This window comes from Salvelinus alpinus, chromosome 10 (assembly GCF_045679555.1).
Source record: "Salvelinus alpinus chromosome 10, SLU_Salpinus.1, whole genome shotgun sequence".
In the NCBI taxonomy this organism is placed as follows: domain Eukaryota; kingdom Metazoa; phylum Chordata; class Actinopteri; order Salmoniformes; family Salmonidae; genus Salvelinus; species Salvelinus alpinus.
This window is the reverse complement of record NC_092095.1, coordinates 70,666,276-70,682,488: the sequence shown is the minus strand read 5'-3', so window position 1 is coordinate 70,682,488 and position 16,213 is coordinate 70,666,276. Positions and strand designations below refer to the sequence as shown.

The window sequence follows — 16,213 nt, the reverse complement described above, 5'->3', positions numbered from 1 at the left end:
CCAGGCAGGACACGCTGCCTACTTGACCAGGCAGGACACGCTGTCTACTTGACCAGGCAGGACACGCTGTCTACTTGACCAGGCAGGACACTGTCTACTTGACCAGGCAGGACACGCTGTCTACTTGACCAGGCAGGACACGCTGTCTACTTGACCAGGCAGGACACTGTCTACTTGACCAGGCAGGACACGCTGTCTACTTGACCAGGCAGGACACGCTGTCTACTTGACCAGGCAGGACACTGTCTACTTGACCAGGCAGGACACGCTGTCTACTTGACCAGGCAGGACACGCTGTCTACTTGACCAGGCAGGACACGCTGTCTACTTGACCAGGCAGGACACGCTGTCTACTTGACCAGGCAGGACACGCTGTCTACTTGACCAGGCAGGACACGCTGTCTACTTGACCAGGCAGGACACGCTGTCTACTTGACCAGGCAAGACACGCTGTCTACTTGACCAGGCAGGACACGCTGTCTACTTGACCAGGCAGGACACGCTGTCTACTTGACCAGGCAGGACACGCTGTCTACTTGACCAGGCAGGACACGCTGTCTACTTGACCAGGCAGGACACGCTGTCTACTTGACCAGGCAGGACACGCTGTCTACTTGACCAAGCAGGACACGCTGCCTACTTGACCAGGCAGGACACGCTGTCTACTTGACCAGGCAGGACACGCTGCCTACTTGACCAGGCAGGACACGCTGCCTACTTGACCAGGCAGGACACGCTGTCTACTTGACCAGGCAGGACACGCTGTCTACTTGACCAGGCAGGACACGCTGTCTACTTGACCAGGCAGGACACGCTGTCTACTTGACCAGGCAGGACACGCTGTCTACTTGACCAGGCAGGACACGCTGTCTACTTGACCAGGCAGGACACGCTGTCTACTTGACCAGGCAGGACACGCTGTCTACTTGACCAGGCAGGACACGCTGTCTACTTGACCAGGCAGGACACGCTGTCTACTTGACCAAGCAGGACACGCTGTCTACTTGACCAGGCAGGACACGCTGTCTACTTGACCAGGCAGGACACGCTGCCTACTTGACCAGGCAGGACACGCTGTCTACTTGACCAGGCAGGACATGTGGACACGCTGTCTACTTGACCAGGCAGGACATGTGTTCCACACAGAATGTGGACACGCTGTCTACTTGACCAGGCAGGACATGTGTCCCACACAGAATGTGTACACGCTGTCTACTTGACCAGGCAGGACATGTGTTCCACACAGAATGTGTACACGCTGTCTACTTGACCAGGCAGGACACGCTGTCTACTTGACCAGGCAGGACACGCTGCCTACTTGACCAGGCAGGACACGCTGCCTACTTGACCAGGCAGGACACGCTGCCTACTTGACCAGGCAGGACACGCTGCCTACTTGACCAGGCAGGACACGCTGCCTACTTGACCAGGCAGGACACGCTGCCTACTTGACCAGGCAGGACACGCTGTCTACTTGACCAGGCAGGACACGCTGTCTACTTGACCAGGCAGGACACGCTGTCTACTTGACCAGGCAGGACACGCTGTCTACTTGACCAGGCAGGACACGCTGTCTACTTGACCAAGCAGGACACGCTGTCTACTTGACCAGGCAGGACACGCTGTCTACTTGACCAGGCAGGACACGCTGCCTACTTGACCAGGCAGGACACGCTGTCTACTTGACCAGGCAGGACACGCTGTCTACTTGACCAGGCAGGACACGCTGTCTACTTGACCAGGCAGGACACGCTGTCTACTTGACCAGGCAGGACACGCTGTCTACTTGACCAGGCAGGACACGCTGTCTACTTGACCAGGCAGGACACGCTGTCTACTTGACCAGGCAGGACACGCTGTCTACTTGACCAGGCAGGACACGCTGTCTACTTGACCAAGCAGGACACGCTGTCTACTTGACCAGGCAGGACACGCTGTCTACTTGACCAGTCAGGACACGCTGCCTACTTGACCAGGCAGGACACGCTGTCTACTTGACCAGGCAGGACATGTGTTCCATACAGAATGTGGACACGCTGTCTACTTGACCAGGCAGGACATGTGGACACGCTGTCTACTTGACCAGGCAGGACATGTGTTCCACACAGAATGTGGACACGCTGTCTACTTGACCAGGCAGGACATGTGGACACGCTGTCTACTTCACCAGGCAGGACATGTGTTCCACACAGAATGTGGACATGCTGTCTACTTGACCAGGCAGGACATGTGTCCCATACAGAATGTGGACACGCTGTCTACTTGACCAGGCAGGACACGCTGTCTACTTGACCAGGCAGGACACGCTGTCTACTTGGCCAGGCAGGACATGTGTCCCATACAGAATGTGGACACGCTGTCTACTTGACCAATCAGGACATGTGTTCCATACAGAATGTGGACACGCTGTCTACTTGACCAGGCAGGACATGTGGACACGCTGTCTACTTGACCAGGCAGGACATGTGTCCCATACAGAATGTGGACACGCTGTCTACTTGACCAGGCAGGACATGTGTTCCATACAGAATGTGGACACGCTGTCTATTTGACCAGGCAGGACATGTGTTCCATACAGAATGTGGACACGCTGTCTACTTGACCAGGCAGGACATGTGGACACGCTGTCTACTTTACCAGGCAGGACATGTGTCCCAGGAAACTATGTCAATGCATGGCCTTTAAAAACTGACTCAGCGATGATCTACAAGTGGTGTTGGAGGCCTCACCTCTCGCTTTGAACAAAATGATGTGTCACAGACAAGCTGTACCTCACCGCTAAAGCTTTGTCTTAGTTGAGCCAGATGGGCTGACAGTACTGGGTAACAGAACATAGTGGGAAAACGTTTAATCCTTCACTGACTTTCAAGTACATTACAACAGTATTACAGTAGTCTTACAACACGTCAGTTCAGTTACATATGAAATAGTTGAATCGTCTCAGGTCAACATTTCAGCCAGTGCAGATTTCTTTACGTCATGCACAGAAGTCTCTCTGTGATCCTGGAGCTGGTTGAGGATGTGGATTGGTTCAGCTGGGATAGTAGCTGACTCAGGATGCACACACCGGCCACTTAAATGCCACCCTATTCCCTTCACAGTGCACTACTCTTGACCAGAGCCTGGACGCAGCCCATCATCTTTCTCTCTTCTTGGGTCCATTCAGGAGGGTGCAAACGTTACAGAAATGTTCAGATATAAATGTATGACACGGAACAGATATGATTGTCTGATATGTGGGAATGCTAAATGGTGTCAGCTCTATCTCATTATATTTCCATCTGAACGTTTCATCTCACTGAATAGCAGTGTTGTAATATTCTAATACAGGATTTAGGAGTCAAGGTTTAGGACTTAAAAATCAAGGTTTAGGACTTAGGAGTCAAGGTTTAGTGACTTGACAACAACACTGCTGAATAGTAATCCCCCCCCCCCCCCTCCTCCCTCCTTCTCTGGGAACATCACATGGCCACAGGAGGCATACTGCTGTTCCTCTCCATCGGTGGCGTCCAGCTCCTCTCAGTGAAGCGGTAGTGTAGCAGGGGGTCGTCCCTGAAGTCAAACTGGTGTGTGAGGTGTTGCAGTATCCCTCCTTGCTGCAGCTGAGCCCCATAGAGCTGGGCTTCCCCCCTGTCCCGGGCCAGACCCGCCCTCACCAGCCAGTCCACCAGATCACTGCCCAGGAAAGTGGCCTGAGTCTGGGCCTGGGATGGAGGATAAGTCCCCTGACCAGGTCTCTCCCTGGAGCGCTCCTTCTCCTGAACCCTCTCTCCCTCACACCTGCGTATCAAAGGAAGGATTCACCCACTGTCCCATTGTTCAGGCTTTCCCCAGAAGCACTAGGGTGGAGATATGGCGGAAGAGGAGAAAGGAGAAGAGAGAGAAAAGGAGTGGTAGTGAGGATGAGAGTTCCGTAAGAGAAACAGGAAATCAAAAGGTGAAAAGTAGCTACCAGGATGGTGTACCACTCCAAAACCAGAATGCATTACCAGTGAAGAAGACTGTGGTAAGTTCAGTCCGTTCACAGAGTGTACAATGCAATAATGCATTTCTAAAGACAGGATTAGTGGTAGAAACATGCAGGATATTAGCTGGGGTAAAATCCTAGGCCATGCATAGAGAAGATGTTAAGAGAGAACGAGTTGAACTAGTAGGTAACATGCTAGTTATGGAAGACTAGATCTGCACACGCAGTAGCATTTAAGAGTCAACTGTTTCTTTTTATTGTATTTTATTTTTTATATAATTTTACCCCCTTTTTCTTCCCAATTTTGTGATATCCAAATTGGTAGTTACAGTCTTGTCCCATCGCTGCAACTCCCGTACGGACTCTGAAGAGGTGAAACACGACCCCTCCAAGCCGCACTGCATCTTGACACACTGCTCGCTTAACCCGGAAGTCAGCCGCACCAATGTGTCAGAGGAAACACAGTATAACTGGCGACCGATGTGAGCGTGCACTGTGCCCGGCCCGCCACAGGAGTCGCTAGAGCGTGATGGGACAAGGACATCTCTGCGGGCCAAACCCTTCCCTAACCAGGACGACGCTGGGCCAATTGTATGTCGCCTCTGGGCCACTCGAGAGACCCAAGTCAACGGTTTTAATATAGATTCTAGAGATTTGATTCTGCACCAATCAGACATGTCCTGGGAGTGAAATCATGCTACAAAAAATATAAATAAATGATAATTGATGTTTATGTTGTGGCCTACCTTTTGATGGGCACTATGTCCTGAACACACTGGTCTTTATGATAGCGGACAAACTGAGTGCAGGTCAGCCTGATCTCCTCTGGAACCACAGAGGGGGGCTCCTCCGCACTCTCCCTGCCCTGCCACAGGCTCACTAACCTGGGGGACAGGACACACACAGGCCCCTTAGAGGGCAGAACAACCACATCTTCTACAGCCACACTACCTGGCTCAGGCAAGTCTGACTTAGATCAGGCCTTGTGCTGACGTTGGGACAATACAGCATACAGGAGGTGTTACTGATGTTGGGACAATACAACATACAGGAGGTGTTACTGATGTTGGGACAATACAACATACAGGAGGTGTTACTGATGTTGGAACAATACAGCATACAGGAGGTGTTACTGATGTTGGGACAATACAGCATACAGGAGGTGTTACTGATGTTGGGACAATACAGCATACAGGAGGTGTTACTGATGTTGGGACAATACAACATACAGGAGGTGTTACTGATGTTGGAACAATACAGCATACAGGAGGTGTTACTGATGTTGGGACAATACAGCATACAGGAGGTGTTACTGATGTTGGGACAATACAGCATACAGGAGGTGTTACTGATGTTGGGACAATACAGCATACAGGAGGTGTTACTGATGTTGGGACAATACAACATACAGGAGGAAGTGCTGATGTTGGGACAATACAGCATACAGGAGGTGTTACTGATGTTGGGACAATACAACATACAGGAGGTGTTACTGATGTTGGGACAATACAGCATACAGGAGGTGGCATGATGTTGGGACAATACAGCATACAGGAGGTGTTACTGATGTACAACATACAGGAGGAAGTGCTGATGTTGGGACAATACAACATACAGGAGGTGGCATGATGTTGGGACAATACAGCATACAGGAGGAAGTGCTGATGTTGGGACAATACAGCATACAGGAGGTGTTACTGATGTTGGGACAATACAACATACAGGAGGTGTTACTGATGTTGGGACAATACAACATACAGGAGGTGGCATGATGTTGGGACAATACAGCATACAGGAGGAAGTGCTGATGTTGGGACAATACAGCATACAGGAGGTATTACTGATGTACAGCATACAGGAGGTGTTACTGATGTACAGCATACAGGAGGAAGTGCTGATGTTGGGACAATACAACATGCAGGAGGTGTTACTGATGTTGGGACAATACAGCATACAGGAGGAAGTGCTGATGTTGGGACAATACAGCATACAGGAGGTGTTACTGATGTTGGGACAATACAGCATACAGGAGGTGTTACTGATGTACAGCATACAGGAGGTGTTACTGATGTACAGCATACAGGAGGAAGTGCTGATGTTGGGACAATACAACATACAGGAGGTGGCATGATGTTGGGACAATACAGCATACAGGAGGTGTTACTGATGTTGGGACAATACAGCATACAGGAGGTGGCATGATGTTGGGACAATACAGCATACAGGAGGTGTTACTGATGTTGGGACAATACAGCATACAGGAGGAAGTGCTGATGTTGGGACAATACAGCATACAGGAGGTGGCGTGATGTTGAGACAATACAACAGTCAATGATGCACTATGCTCTCTGAAGTTAAGTACCTAGTTCCTAGCTCACCTCTTCTTGAATGGCAGAATGATCAGATGCCTGTCCAGGCCAAAGATACCAAACGAAATGAAGCCCTGAGAAACATGAGAGGGAAAGTCAGCAACAGTAAAATCCCTTTGTATACTCATCATCTAATAGACAGGAGAGCGTACCTGTCCATAGTTGGCCACAGCACAGAAGAACTGCAGCTCCAGGTACAGTCTACCAGGGTCCTGGTTGAACAACCACCATAGACAGCTGGACAGGTTCTGGAAGACATGCGGGAGGGGGAATGAAAAGTGCACACTTCACAGTTAACAAGGGCCGATTCAGGGAAGAGGTTCGAGATTGGAGTGAACTAGTGCACACTTCAGGGACAAGGGTAGGTAGAGAAAGGGGACACGGCCAAGCAATAAAAGAATAGAACAGAACAGAACAGATTAGAACAGAACAGTGTAGAGCAGAACAGAATAGAACAGAACAAAACAGAATGGAACAGAACAGTAAAACAGAATAGAACAGAACAGTGTAGAGCAAAACAGAATGGAACAGAGTAGAACAGAACAGAGTAGAACAGAACAGAACAAAACAGAATGGAACAGAACAGTAAAACAGAATAGAACAGAACAGTGTAGAGCAAAACAGAATGGAACAGAGACAGAGTAGAACAGAATAGAACAGAACAGTGTAGAGCAAAACAGAATGGAACAGAGTAGAACAGAACAGAGTAGAACAGAATAGAACAGAACAGAACAAAACAGAATGGAACAGAACAGTAAAACAGAATAGAACAGAACAGTGTAGAGCAAAACAGAATGGAACAGAGTAGAACAGAACAGAGTAGAACAGAATAGAACAGAGCAGAGCAGAATAGAACAGAACAGAGTAGAATAGAACAGAGCAGAATAGAGTAGAACAGAGCAGAACAGAATAGAGTAGAACAGAATAGAATAGAGTAGAACAGAATAGAATAGAGTAGAACAGAATAGAACAGAGCAGAACAGAGCAGAGTAGAACAGAGCAGAATAGAACAGAGTAGAGTAGAACAGAAAAGATTAGAACAGAATAGAACAGAGTAGAACAGTAGATAACACTCACAGCCAGCAGGGAAACTATGAGGAGTAGACACAACAGGACGTGTCTGACCAGCTGTCTGTCATCCTGGACCGGTGGACTACACTGCTGCTGCTGGGGTTCACACAGCGCCCCACACTGGCCTGGAGGGTACAGCACAACAAGTCAACAGGGTTGTGTTCATTAGTGCACACCGTAGCAAAACGTTTTGCAACAGCATCACAGTGGACACAACAACAGGAACACAGTCAACTCAACAGGTCAGCACGGCCCGAAGTATCAGCCCATAAACCTAGAACACAACTCCAGCCAGAGCTGTAGTCATTCACGTTGTGTTCCTGTACCTGTTAGAGACGTGGGAGTGTCGTTCCTGGTGGCGCCGTTGCTCATGTCGGGCACGGGCTGTGTACAGCTACAACAGTCTGGGAGGGACACACAACAACAACACACAGACACAGTTCTGAGTTATATCAAACTACTCATGTTTTTTAACAATATGTTTATGTTGGCAATTTAAGGTTTTACATACGAAGTTCGACACAAAATCCCCAGTAAACCAACGCACCCAACTAGAACAAACAATAATGTGTGTAGCTACCACTGTTGTTGCTGGTCTCTGCTGCTGAGGGCTCCAGTGGGGGGGTCTGGTTCTCCTGGTGTCCAGGGGGCCTCAGGTCCTCTATAGTACCCGTGTTGGAGGCTCTCTCCAGGGCTTGGTAGTTCTGGTTCTCCTTGGTGCCCTGGCTAAGACCCATCAGAGAGAAACCACCTACCAAGATGCTGCAGGAGACTACTACTGCAGTACTGATGATCTGAGAGAGGAGAGAGAGGTAAAACCTTTAGGACTGGCCCCAGATCTATGTGATGTGTAAAACCTTTAGGACTGGCCCCAGATCTATGTGATGTGTAAAGTGTAAAACCTTTAGGACTGGCTCCAGATCTATGTGATGTGTAAAGTGTAAAACCTTTAGGACTGGCCCCAGATCTATGTGATGTGTAAAGTGTAAACCTTTAGGACTGGCCCCAGATCTATGTGATGTATAAAGTGTAAAACCTTTAGGACTGGCCCCAGATCTATGTGATGTGTAAAACCTTTAGGACTGGCTCCAGATCTATGTGATGTGTAAAACCTTTAGGACTGGCCCCAGATCTATGTGATGTGTAAAACCTTTAGGACTGGCCCCAGATCTATGTGATGTGTAAAACCTTTAGGACTGGCCCCAGATATATGTGAGTGTGTTAAAACCTTTAGGACTGGCTCCAGATCTATGTGATGTGTAAAACCTTTAGGACTGGCCCCAGATCTATGTGATGTGTAAAACCTTTAGGACTGGCCCCAGATATATGTGATGTGTAAAACCTTTAGGACTGGCCCCAGATCTATGTGATGTGTAAAGTGTAAAACCTTTAGGACTGGCTCCAGATCTATGTGATGTGTAAAACCTTTAGGACTGGCTCCAGATCTATGTGATGTGTAAAACCTTTAGGACTGGCCCCAGATATATGTGATGTGTAAAACCTTTAGGACTGGCTCCAGATCTATGTGATGTGTAAAACCTTTAGGACTGGCCCCAGATCTATGTGATGTGTAAAGTGTAAAACCTTTAGGACTGGCTCCAGATCTATGTGATGTGTAAAACCTTTAGGACTGGCCCCAGATCTATGTGATGTGTAAAGTGTAAAACCTTTAGGACTGGCCCCAGATATATGTGATGTGTAAAACCTTTAGGACTGGCTCCAGATCTATGTGATGTGTAAAACCTTTAGGACTGGCTCCAGATCTATGTGATGTGTAAAGTGTAAAACCTTTAGGACTGGCCCCAGATCTATGTGATGTGTAAAGTGTAAAACCTTTAGGACTGGCCCCAGATCTATGTGATGTGTAAAGTGTAAAACCTTTAGGACTGGCTCCAGATATATGTGATGTGTAAAACCTTTAGGACTGGCCCCAGATCTATGTGATGTGTAAAACCTTTAGGACTGGCTCCAGATCTATGTGATGTGTAAAGTGTAAAACCGTTAGGACTGGCTCCAGATCTATGTGATGTGTAAAGTGTAAAACCGTTAGGACTGGCCCCAGATCTATGTGATGTGTAAAGTGTAAAACCTTTAGGACTGGCCCCAGATCTATGTGATGTGTAAAGTGTAAAACCTTTAGGACTGGCCCCAGATCTATGTGATGTGTAAAGTGTAAAACCTTTAGGACTGGCTCCAGATCTATGTGATGTGTAAAGTGTCAAACCTTTAGGACTGGCTCCAGATCTATGTGATGTGTAAAGTGTAAAACCTTTAGGACTGGCTCCAGATCTATGTGATGTGTAAAGTGTAAAACCTTTAGGACTGGCTCCAGATCTATGTGATGTGTAAAACCTTTAGGACTGGCCCCAGATCTATGTGATGTGTAAAGTGTAAAACCTTTAGGACTGGCCCCAGATCTATGTGATGTGTAAAGTGTAAAACCTTTAGGACTGGCCCCAGATCTATGTGATGTGTAAAACCTTTAGGACTGGCCCCAGATCTATGTGATGTGTAAAGTGTAAAACCGTTAGGACTGGCTCCAGATCTATGTGATGTGTAAAGTGTAAAACCTTTAGGACTGGCTCCAGATCTATGTGATGTGTAAAGTGTAAAACCTTTAGGACTGGCTCCAGATCTATGTGATGTGTGAAAACCTTTAGGACTGGCCCCAGATCTATGATGTAAAGTGTAAAACCTTTAGGACTGGCCCCAGATCTATGTGATGTGTAAAGTGTAAAACCTTTAGGACTGGCTCCAGATCTATGTGATGTGATGTGTAAAACCTTTAGGACTGGCTCCAGATCTATGTGATGTGTAAAACCTTCAGGACTGGCCCCAGATCTATGTGATGTGTAAAGTGTAAAACCTTTAGGACTGGCCCCAGATCTATGTGATGTGTAAAGTGTAAAACCTTCAGGACTGGCTCCAGATCTATGTGATGTGTAAAACCTTCAGGACTGGCTCCAGATCTATGTGATGTGTAAAGTGTAGTCAACTCAGGGAGAACTATACAGTGGATCTGTATTCCAGTAAACTAAAACCACAGGCATCCTCTCTCCTGAGCCCTGCCATAGAAGGCAGAGTCTATAGGATCAGGCATCCTCTCTCCTGAGCCCTGCCATAGAAGGCAGAGTCTATAGGATCAGGCATCCTCTCACCTGAGCCCTGCCATAGAAGAAGGCAGAGTCTATAGGATCAGGCATCCTCTCACCTGAGCCCTACCATAGAAGGCAGAGTCTATAGGATCAGGCATCCTCTCTCCTGAGCCCTGCCATAGAAGAAGGCAGAGTCTATAGGATCAGGCATCCTCTCTCCTGAGCCCTGCCATAGAAGAAGGCAGAGTCTATAGGATCAGGCATCCTCTCTCCTGAGCCCTGCCATAGAAGAAGGCAGAGTCTATAGGATCAGGCATCCTCTCTCCTGAGCCCTGCCATAGAAGGCAGAGTCTATAGGATCAGGCATCCTCTCACCTGAGCCCTACCATAGAAGGCAGAGTCTATAGGATCAGGCATCATCTCTCAAGAGCCCTGCCATAGAAGAAGGCAGAGTATATAGGATCAGGCATCCTCTCACCTGAGCCCTGCCATAGAAGAAGTGAGAGTCTATAGGAGCAGGCATCCTCTCTCCTGAGCCCTGCCATAGAAGAAGGCAGAGTCTATAGGATCAGGCATCCTCTCACCTGAGCCCTGCCATAGAAGGCAGAGTCTATAGGATCAGGCATCCTCTCTCCTGAGCCCTGCCATAGAAGAAGGCAGTCTATAGTATCAGGCATCCTCTCACCTGAGCCCTGCCATAGAAGAAGGCAGAGTCTATAGTATCAGGCATCCTCTCTCCTGCCAGGAGCAGGCCTCCAAGGATGAGGAACGGTATGCTGTGGAAGAGAACAACACTGTAAGGTTAAGTTTGAAGAACACCAACATACAACACACTGTTTCACACACACACACACACACACACACACACACACACACACACACACACACACACACACACACACACACACACACACACACACACACACACACACACACACACACACACACACACACACACACACACACACACACACACACACACACACACACAGGACGTACCCCCAGCCAAAGACCATGAAGACCCCAGGTGGAATCCTCAGCAAATTGTCCTTCTTGGTCAGAACCAAACAGAGAGGAATGAGACCTGTAGTAAGACCCAGACAGAACCAACTCAGGGTTATTCCACAGATACTGTACAACATACCCGTCCAGACACTCACGGTGCATACCCGTCCAGACACTCACGGTGCATACCCGTCCAGACACTCACGGTGCATACCCGTCCAGACACTCACGGTGCATACCCGTCCAGACACTCACGGTGCATACCAGTCCAGACACACGGTACATACCAGTCCAGACACACGGTACATACCAGTCCAGACACACGGTACATACCAGTCCAGACACACGGTACATACCAGTCCAGACACACGGTACATACCAGTCCAGACACACGGTACATACCAGTCCAGACATATGTGCTGTAGAGTGACCCATAGAGCAGTGTGAATGTCAACACCTGTCCCAAGATGTCCTCCTGCTTCACTACGAAGTTCCACAGGATCATACTGACACACACTAGGAACTACAGGGACAAGGAGAGACACATTACTATATAATAATCTGTCTGTAAACTATTGTTGGAAAAATTACTTGTGTCAAAGTAGATGTCCTAACCGACTTGCCAAAACTATAGTTTGTTAACAAGAAATTTGTGGAGTGGTTGAAAAACTAGTTTTAATGACTCAACCTAAGTGTATGTAAACTTCCGACTTCAACTGTATATAATATAGTAAACATTATGTACAGTGCCTTCGTAAAGTATTCAGACCCCTTGACTTTTTCCACATTTTGTTAAGTTAGACTTATTCTAAAATGCATTAAATGTAAAAAAAAATCTTATAAATCGACACACAATACCCCATAATGACAAAGCGAAAAACAGGTTTTTAGAAATGTTTTCAAATTTATTAAAAATAAAAAACTGAAATATCTTATTTACATAAGTATTCAGACCTTTTGCTATGAGACTGGAAATTGAGCTCAGGTGCATCCTGTTTCCATTCATCATCCTTGATATGTTTCTACAACTTGATTGGAGTCCACCTGTGGTAAATCCAATTGATTGGACATGATTTGGAAAGTCACACACCTGTCTATATAAGGTCCCACAGTTGACAGGGCATGTCAGAGCAAAAACCAAGCCATGAGGTCGAAGGAATTGTCAATAGAGCTCCGAGACAGGATTGTGTCGAGGCACAGATTTGGGAAAGGGTACCAAAAAATGTCTGCAGCATTGAAGGTCCCCAAGAACACAGTGGCCTCCATCATTCTTAAATGGAAATAGTTTGGAACCACCAAGACTCTTCCTAGAGCTGGCCACTCGGCCAAACTGATCAATCGGGGGAGAAGGGCCTTGGTCAGGGAGGTGACCAAGAACCCGATGGTCACTCTGACAGAGCTCCAGAGTTCCTCTGTGGAGGTGCGAGAACCTTCCAGAAGGACAACCATTTCTGCAACACTCCACCAATCAGGCCTTTATGGTAGAGCAGCCAGACAGAAGCCACTTCTCAGTAAAAGGCACATGGCAGCTCGCTTGGGGTTTGCCAAAAGGCACCTAAAGATTCTCAGACCATGAGAAACAAGATTCTCTGGTCTGATGAAACCAGATTGAACTCTTTGGCCTGAATGCCAAGCATCACATCTGGAGGAAACCTGGCACCATCCATACGATGAAGCGTGGTGGTGGTAGCATCATGCTGTGGGGATGTTTTTCAGCGGCAGCGACTGAGAGACTAGTCAGGATCGAAGGAAAGAAGAACGGAGCAAAGCACAGAGAGATCCATGATGGAAACCTGCTCCAGAGCGTTCAGGACCTCAGACTGGGGTGAAGGTTCACCTTCCAACAGGACAACGACTCTAAGCACACAGCCAAGACAATGCAGGAGTGGCTTCGGGATAAGTATCTGAGATGTCCTTGAGTGGCCCAGCCAGAGCCCGGACTTGAACCCGATCTAACATCTCTGGAGAATCCTGAAAATAGCTGTGCAGCGATGCTCCCCATCCAACCTGACAGAGCTTGAGAGGATCTGCAGAGAAGAATGGGAGAATCTCCCCAAATACAGGTGTGCCACGTTTGTAGCGTCAAACCCAAGAAGCCTCAAGGCTCTAATCACTGCCAAAGGTGCTTCAACAAAGTACTGAGTAAAGAGTCTGAATACTTATGGAAATGTGATATTTCTGTTTTAGTTTTTTCTAAAAACTTATTTTTTTTAAACAGTTTTTGCTTTGTCATTATGGGGTATTGTGTGTAGATTGATTTGAGGCTAAAACATTTTTCATCCATTTTAGAATAAGGTTGTAATGTAACAAAATGTGGAACAAGTCAAGGGGTCTGAATACTTTCAGAATGTACTGTATATGAAGGATATATTTAATAACCCTTTCAGAAGGTACTGTATATGAAGGATATATGTAATAACCCTTTCAGAATGTACTGTATATGAAGGATATATGTAATAACCCTTTCAGAAGGTACTGTATATGAAGGATATATGTAATAACCCTTTCAGAAGGTACTGTATATGAAGGATATATGTAATAACCCTTTCAGAAGGTACTGTATATGAAGGATATATGTAATAACCCTTTCAGAAGGTACTGTATATGAAGGATATATGTAATAACCCTTTCAGAAGGTACTGTATATGAAGGATATATGTAATAACCCTTTCAGAAGGTACTGTATATGAAGGATATATGTAATAACCCTTTCAGAAGGTACTGTATATGAAGGATATATGTAATAACCCTTTCAGAAGGTACTGTATATGAAGGATATATGTAATAACCCTTTCAGAAGGTACTGTATATGAAGGATATATGTAATAACCCTTTCAGAAGGTACTGTATATGAAGGATATATGTAATAACCCTTTCAGAAGGTACTGTATATGAAGGATATATGTAATAACCCTTTCAGAAGGTACTGTATATGAAGGATATATGTAATAACCCTTTCAGAAGGTACTGTATATGAAGGATATATGTAATAACCCTTTCAGAAGGTACTGTATATGAAGGATATATGTAATAACCCTTTCAGAAGGTACTGTATATGAAGGATATATGTAATAACCCTTTCAGAAGGTACTGTATATGAAGGATATATGTAATAACCCTTTCAGAAGGTACTGTATATGAAGGATATATGTAATAACCCTTTCAGAAGGTACTGTATATGAAGGATATATGTAATAACCCTTTCAGAAGGTACTGTATATGAAGGATATATGTAATAACCCTTTCAGAAGGTACTGTATATGAAGGATATATGTAATAACCCTTTCAGAAGGTACTGTATATGAAGGATATATGTAATAACCCTTTCAGAAGGTACTGTATATGAAGGATATATGTAATAACCCTTTCAGAAGGTACTGTATATGAAGGATATATGTAATAACCCTTTCAGAAGGTACTGTATATGAAGGATATATGTAATAACCCTTTCAGAAGGTATGAATAAGATAAGAAGGTACTGTATATGAAGGATATATGTAATAACCCTTTCAGAAGGTACTGTATATGAAGGATATATGTAATAACCCTTTCAGAAGGTACTGTATATGAAGGATATATGTAATAACCCTTTCAGAAGGTACTGTATATGAAGGATATATGTAATAACCCTTTCAGAAGGTACTGTATATGAAGGATATATGTAATAACCCTTTCAGAAGGTACTGTATATGAAGGATATATGTAATAACCCTTTCAGAAGGTACTGTATATGAAGGATATATGTAATAACCCTTTCAGAAGGTACTGTATATGAAGGATATATGTAATAACCCTTTCAGAAGGTACTGTATATGAAGGATATATGTAATAACCCTTTCAGAAGGTACTGTATATGAAGGATATATGTAATAACCCTTTCAGAAGGTACTGTATATGAAGGATATATGTAATAACCCTTTCAGAAGGTACTGTATATGAAGGATATATGTAATAACCCTTTCAGAAGGTACTGTATATGAAGGATATATGTAATAACCCTTTCAGAAGGTACTGTATATGAAGGATATATGTAATAACCCTTTCAGAAGGTACTGTATATGAAGGATATATGTAATAACCCTTTCAGAAGGTACTGTATATGAAGGATATATGTAATAACCCTTTCAGAAGGTACTGTATATGAAGGATATATGTAATAACCCTTTCAGAAGGTACTGTATATGAAGGATATATGTAATAACCCTTTCAGAAGGTACTGTATATGAAGGATATATGTAATAACCCTTTCAGAAGGTACTGTATATGAAGGATATATGTAATAACCCTTTCAGAAGGTACTGTATATGAAGGATATATGTAATAACCCTTTCAGAAGGTACTGTATATGAAGGATATATGTAATAACCCTTTCAGAAGGTACTGTATATGAAGGATATATGTAATAACCCTTTCAGAAGGTACTGTATATGAAGGATATATGTAATAACCCTTTCAGAAGGTACTGTATATGAAGGATATATGTAATAACCCTTTCAGAAGGTACTGTATATGAAGGATATATGTAATAACCCTTTCAGAAGGTACTGTATATGAAGGATATATGTAATAACCCTTTCAGAAGGTACTGTATATGAAGGATATATGTAATAACCCTTTCAGAAGGTACTGTATATGAAGGATATATGTAATAACCCTTTCAGAAGGTACTGTATATGAAGGATATATGTAATAACCTGGGCCAGGAA

The 16,213-nt window shown here is 45.3% G+C and overlaps 1 protein-coding gene across 1 annotated transcript in view; it reads right to left on the bottom strand.

The window, feature by feature from the left end:
• Window positions 1-2,833: 2,833 nt before the first annotated feature.
• LOC139532988 (lysosomal cholesterol signaling protein-like) overlaps window positions 2,834-16,213 on the bottom strand; it is a 36,991-nt gene continuing 23,611 nt past the window's right edge. Inside the window, exons 16-25 of the mRNA XM_071331132.1 lie at window positions 11,910-12,030; window positions 11,502-11,586; window positions 11,188-11,278; window positions 7,988-8,201; window positions 7,734-7,811; window positions 7,414-7,532; window positions 6,489-6,584; window positions 6,346-6,410; window positions 4,714-4,851; window positions 2,834-3,780 (exon numbers count right to left, since the gene is read on the bottom strand). Of these exons, the coding sequence (XP_071187233.1) occupies window positions 3,462-3,780; window positions 4,714-4,851; window positions 6,346-6,410; window positions 6,489-6,584; window positions 7,414-7,532; window positions 7,734-7,811; window positions 7,988-8,201; window positions 11,188-11,278; window positions 11,502-11,586; window positions 11,910-12,030 (1,326 nt within the window). The 3' untranslated portion in view covers window positions 2,834-3,461. The remainder of the gene's footprint in view (window positions 3,781-4,713; window positions 4,852-6,345; window positions 6,411-6,488; window positions 6,585-7,413; window positions 7,533-7,733; window positions 7,812-7,987; window positions 8,202-11,187; window positions 11,279-11,501; window positions 11,587-11,909; window positions 12,031-16,213) is intronic.